This window comes from Cryptomeria japonica, chromosome 7 (genome assembly GCF_030272615.1).
Source record: "Cryptomeria japonica chromosome 7, Sugi_1.0, whole genome shotgun sequence".
Classification (NCBI taxonomy): domain Eukaryota; kingdom Viridiplantae; phylum Streptophyta; class Pinopsida; order Cupressales; family Cupressaceae; genus Cryptomeria; species Cryptomeria japonica.
In genome coordinates this window covers 265,428,103-265,432,493 of record NC_081411.1, presented here as the reverse complement: position 1 = coordinate 265,432,493, position 4,391 = coordinate 265,428,103, and the positions used below count along the sequence as shown (strand labels likewise).

At 33.4% G+C, this 4,391-nt stretch overlaps 1 protein-coding gene across 1 annotated transcript; it reads left to right on the top strand.

Annotated features, from left to right (window-relative positions):
• The first annotated feature begins 485 nt into the window (after positions 1–485).
• Positions 486–2,521, top strand: LOC131046084 (acyltransferase GLAUCE). The gene is made up of 3 exons (XM_057979743.2): positions 486–1,109; positions 1,433–1,911; positions 2,021–2,521. The coding sequence occupies exons 1-3, from the start codon at positions 657–659 to the stop codon at positions 2,472–2,474; spliced, it is 1,386 nt and encodes a 461-aa protein (XP_057835726.2). The 5' UTR covers positions 486–656; the 3' UTR covers positions 2,475–2,521.
• Positions 2,522–4,391: the final 1,870 nt, after the last annotated feature.

Genomic DNA, 4,391 nt, shown 5'->3' with positions numbered 1-4,391 from the left:
GAGCTAAAATGTTAGACATTAAAACTCTACACAGAAAAATAAACTTGAATAAAAGTCAAGTTCTTTGGAACTCTTACCCTTAAATATACTATTCACATTGTCTTGTCCAGTTACTTGAGCTTCCTCTAGAAAGTTAGTTTTCACCTATAAAAATCCTTGTACATAGTAAATTGTTTGTATTCCATGCTTTGACCGATGGAAATTAGCTCCAAAGTGATTGTCTATCTTTAAATGCCCACACATGACTCGGTGCAAACGCTTAAACATCTTACCCAACTTCCAGTACTAAATTATTTGTATTCCATGTTTTGTCCGATGGAAATTAGCTTCATAGTAATTGTCTCTTTAAATGCCCACACATGACTTGGTACAAACGCTTAAACATCTTACTAAACTTCAGGTACTAAATTGTTTGTATTTAATGCTTTGTCCGATGTAAATGAGCTCCCTGCTAGTTGACTATCTTTAAATGCCCATACATTAGTCGGTACACACGCTTAAAGATCTTACGAAACTTCCAGTTTACTCTGCAAGCAATCAAAAAAGAATTTTTTAATGCTCTACTTGTAAAGTATGAGATGCGAATTCTCTACCTCTAAAGTATGAGATGCGAGTCAAGTTGGTATAGTTGGAAGCCATGACTGATATTTTCTCCGATGGAGCCGCCCGCTGTTTCCTTGGTCTCTGATATTGGTGTGAAAAGGAAGAGTCTTGCAGTAATACGTCCAGAAAAGAGAAGAAAGAGATACTCACTCTTCCTGAGCAATTTTGATCAAAAATTTGTGGGCTATGTCACAACATTTGTGCATATGTTTTCTGGAAATCAGGAAATAGATTTTGATGCCATAATCTATCTTCACACGGAGGCGCTCCGTAGGATGTTGGATTTTTATGACTTCATATCGGGGAGGCTAACGTTAAATACAGAGCAACGGCGGTTTGAGATCGATTGTAATGCTGCAGGAGTGCCCTTAGCAATTTGCGCAAGTGAACTGACTTTGGAAGAGATGGGAGACGTTACATACCCAAATTCCGCCTTCACTCAGCTTTGTTTAATGCCCGAATCTACCAATCAAATATCAGAAGAAGACCATCTCATGTCTTTTCAGGTTGTGTATCAATTGAATCTTGTTATTAGAGTCTCGAAGCTTGCATGATGCTTTATAAATTGAAACTTGTTAGAAAATCTGTTATATAACGTTTTCATATTATAACAGTAGATCCTCTGTTATTTGGATGAACCTATGGGAAATTTCCATTTTTTAGACGACCGATCTCTATCGCTGACTTTTAGTTTAAGCTCTCAATCCCCTTCTCTCTCTCTAACAACTTGCCATTCGAGTTGTCTTCTAAACGTTGATTGGCATTCGTCATCTGTACTGTGCAAGCAGAATAATGAAAAAGGTAACACTTTAACATTGATGTAGTGCAGGTAACTCGGTTCAGATGCGGCGGCTTTGCTGTGGGAACTGCTGTAAATCACTGTCTTGTGGATGGATTTGCATTGCACGAGTTTGCAAGCAACTTCGCCCACCTGATTAGAAAGGGAGATGTGGCATTCCTACCCGTGATTGATCGTACCTGCTTGAAAGCGCGCGTTCCTCTTCAGATTAAGTACGAGCACGAAGAGTTGATGAAGCCTTCTCAACTGGGCAGTGATTCCTCGCCTTTCATGCAAAGAAACCTGGATCTAGTGCCCAATAAGATGGCCCTGGAGAAGCATGTTTTCAAGCTCTTCTCCTTATCAGGAAAAATGCTTGATCTCCTCAAGCTGAAGGCAAAGGAAGGGGGAGTTTCTCATTGCACAAGTTTCATTGTAGCATTGGCACACCTCTGGCGCACAAGAACTGCTGCAATGGCAAACATCAATGCCAACGATATTACAATAGTTCAGTATTTCGTGGACATAAGGTGGAATGTTTTATTATTTTTCTTTATTAAGGTAGAATCATTGCGAATGACTATACTTAAATTGATCTCAATAATTTTGAGTCTCTGTGTATTGATGAATTGGCATCAGGTCAAAGATGAGACCTCCTCTTCCACGGGAATATGTAGGCAATGCAATAAAGGCAGCTTATGCAAAGGCAACAGCCAAAGAATTACAAGAACAACAATTTTACGAGACTGTCAAAAAATTGGAAGAAGCGGGAAATAGATTGACTGATGAGTACTTGAGGTCTACTATAGACTGGCTTGAATTACATGATGGAGTGATGCGTCTGGAGAACGGGTTTTTGGCAACATCGTTGACTCACATGGAATATGAGGACATTCAAATTGTAAAAGGGGTTAAATCAATATATGCAGGCCCTGTGATATCTGGGACAGTCGATCTCGTCGTATTTATGGCCGATCCAAAGGACAAGGCTGGCATAAAGATTTTTATTGCCTTGGAACCTTCCAACATGGCCAGATTTCAGCTTCTTTTTAAAGATGTCGACAGTGATAGAGCTGTTAGGTCTAATCTGTAGGACTTTCTTTTGTTTGTCTATTTAGATGAAACAGCTAGATAAACTTATATGCCTGTTCTATATTTAAGGAGTCTATGTATATTATTTTGAATGGGAGACGAGTGGTGTGAGAATGTCATAGGGGATCTTGAAGAGGTAATTAACAGTCCAGTTCATGCTCTGCTTGCAGTCCGGATTGTTCAGTGGTGGTTAGGGCTATGGCGGTCCAGAAAACCTAGAGTGAGTGGTGTGAGAAGGTTCAATGGATTTGATTTTTCTTGTTTCTTTTAGTTTGTAATTATTGTTAGTGTTTTTTCTGTTTGTGTTGGTTCTCATGGTTGTTTCTATAGTTGGTTGGATATAGGACTTTTGTTTTGGTGGGTTGGTTTTTTTTTGGCTGGTTGGTAGTCATCTAAGTGTGAATAATTATTTATTCTTTCCCCCTCTTTTTTGTGCTCTATGATTTATAATTTTTTCTTTAATTGTATTGGGTTCTGTATTTAAGCAGCTATTATATATATATATATATTGAATGTGTTTCCCACTTTTTTAAGAGACATTTGTATGCATTTGAAAACTCTATAAGGCAAAAATAAATTAGTATATACATCTCTCTAAACTTATCAATTTGAAACTTTTTTTATCTATTTAAGAGTTGTTTTCTTTGAAAAATATTTTATGATATTATATTTTTTTAATGATTTTTAGTTTGATTAATTATTTAAATATTTAAATTTGATATATTTTCAATTAGTAAATATTTAAGTTTACTCCATGCACTGCAATTTATAGAGAAGGCTATCCAATTCATATTGTCTATGAAAAATTAAAAAATCTTAGTTCAACAAATCAAAACATTCTCTTTACATAAGTTTCTTAAAAAATTGATTAACTTTTGATTTTAAACTTGAAAAAAATATACATTTTTACATATATGTATGTTCAATAGAAAAGGTAAGAGCTTTTGTTAACATTTTTATACCATTACACTCAACCCCTTGTTACCATTGTTGAATGCCTTTGACATTAATAAGTTAAAGGAAACTATTAGTCAAGTTTTTAATATTTTAATATTTAATAAGGAAACTATTAATCAAGCTGCTAATGCTTAATATTTTTTTTCATAAAAAAAAATCAACAAAATGTACAAAATTCAAATTAAATTTTAGCTTCTCCATTTTTAATGAGATTTCTTGTAAATTGATATTTTTCTTCAAAATGTTTCCTTCTTTCATAAAAAAATATTTTTTTACAAGGCTATTGACACTGTATTGTAACAATAAATTGTTGTGTTATAATTTAATTATTCTCTCAAATTTATGAGGATCCTTTGTAGCCAAATAATCTAAGATTTTACTACATTTGCTGCTATGAACTCCTATTTTATTGTAGAAAGAGAGAATATGGGTTATTTCTAAAATACCTATGAAATGATTCTTGAACACAAATGAAACATATATCTTCTCATCACCTGCAATATCCATTTACTTGTCATTTGTATATCTAACCAACCCAAATTCATTTGATGCATTATAAAAAAAATTCTCTTTTCAATTGACATATTGTATTATTCTTATCAGTATATTTGCTTTAGTTTATCCATAAAACTAGAGATTAGACTTCGTGCATGTATTATATCAACCATAGTTGCTATTTAATACATTATAATTCTAACCATACTTTTGTATAAGGTTGAGTTTGTATTACTCATATAATCTTTCTTGCTTAATTTTAAACTTATAATTATTGATGTTTGTGCAAGCTTATTTTTTAAAGTTCTAAACCTTTTTAAACTCTCTAGTGAATAATTTATATTTTTAAATAAATAATTTATTTATCTTAATTCTAGCTCTCTCTTTATGACTTATTTGAAAATAGTAGTAATAGTAAAATTAGTATTTCTATTAAAAACTAAACCATCTACATACAAGAAAATAA

Bases quoted from the DNA above. Each gene is read 5' to 3' on its own strand.
- LOC131046084 (XM_057979743.2), top strand. From the start codon at position 657: ATGGAGCCGCCCGCTGTTTCCTTGGTCTCTGATATTGGTGTGAAAAGG. The intron at 1,110-1,432 runs GTTGTGTATCAA...GATGTAGTGCAG, and splicing joins ACCATCTCATGTCTTTTCAG to GTAACTCGGTTCAGATGCGG. The intron at 1,912-2,020 runs GTGGAATGTTTT...AATTGGCATCAG, and splicing joins CAGTATTTCGTGGACATAAG to GTCAAAGATGAGACCTCCTC.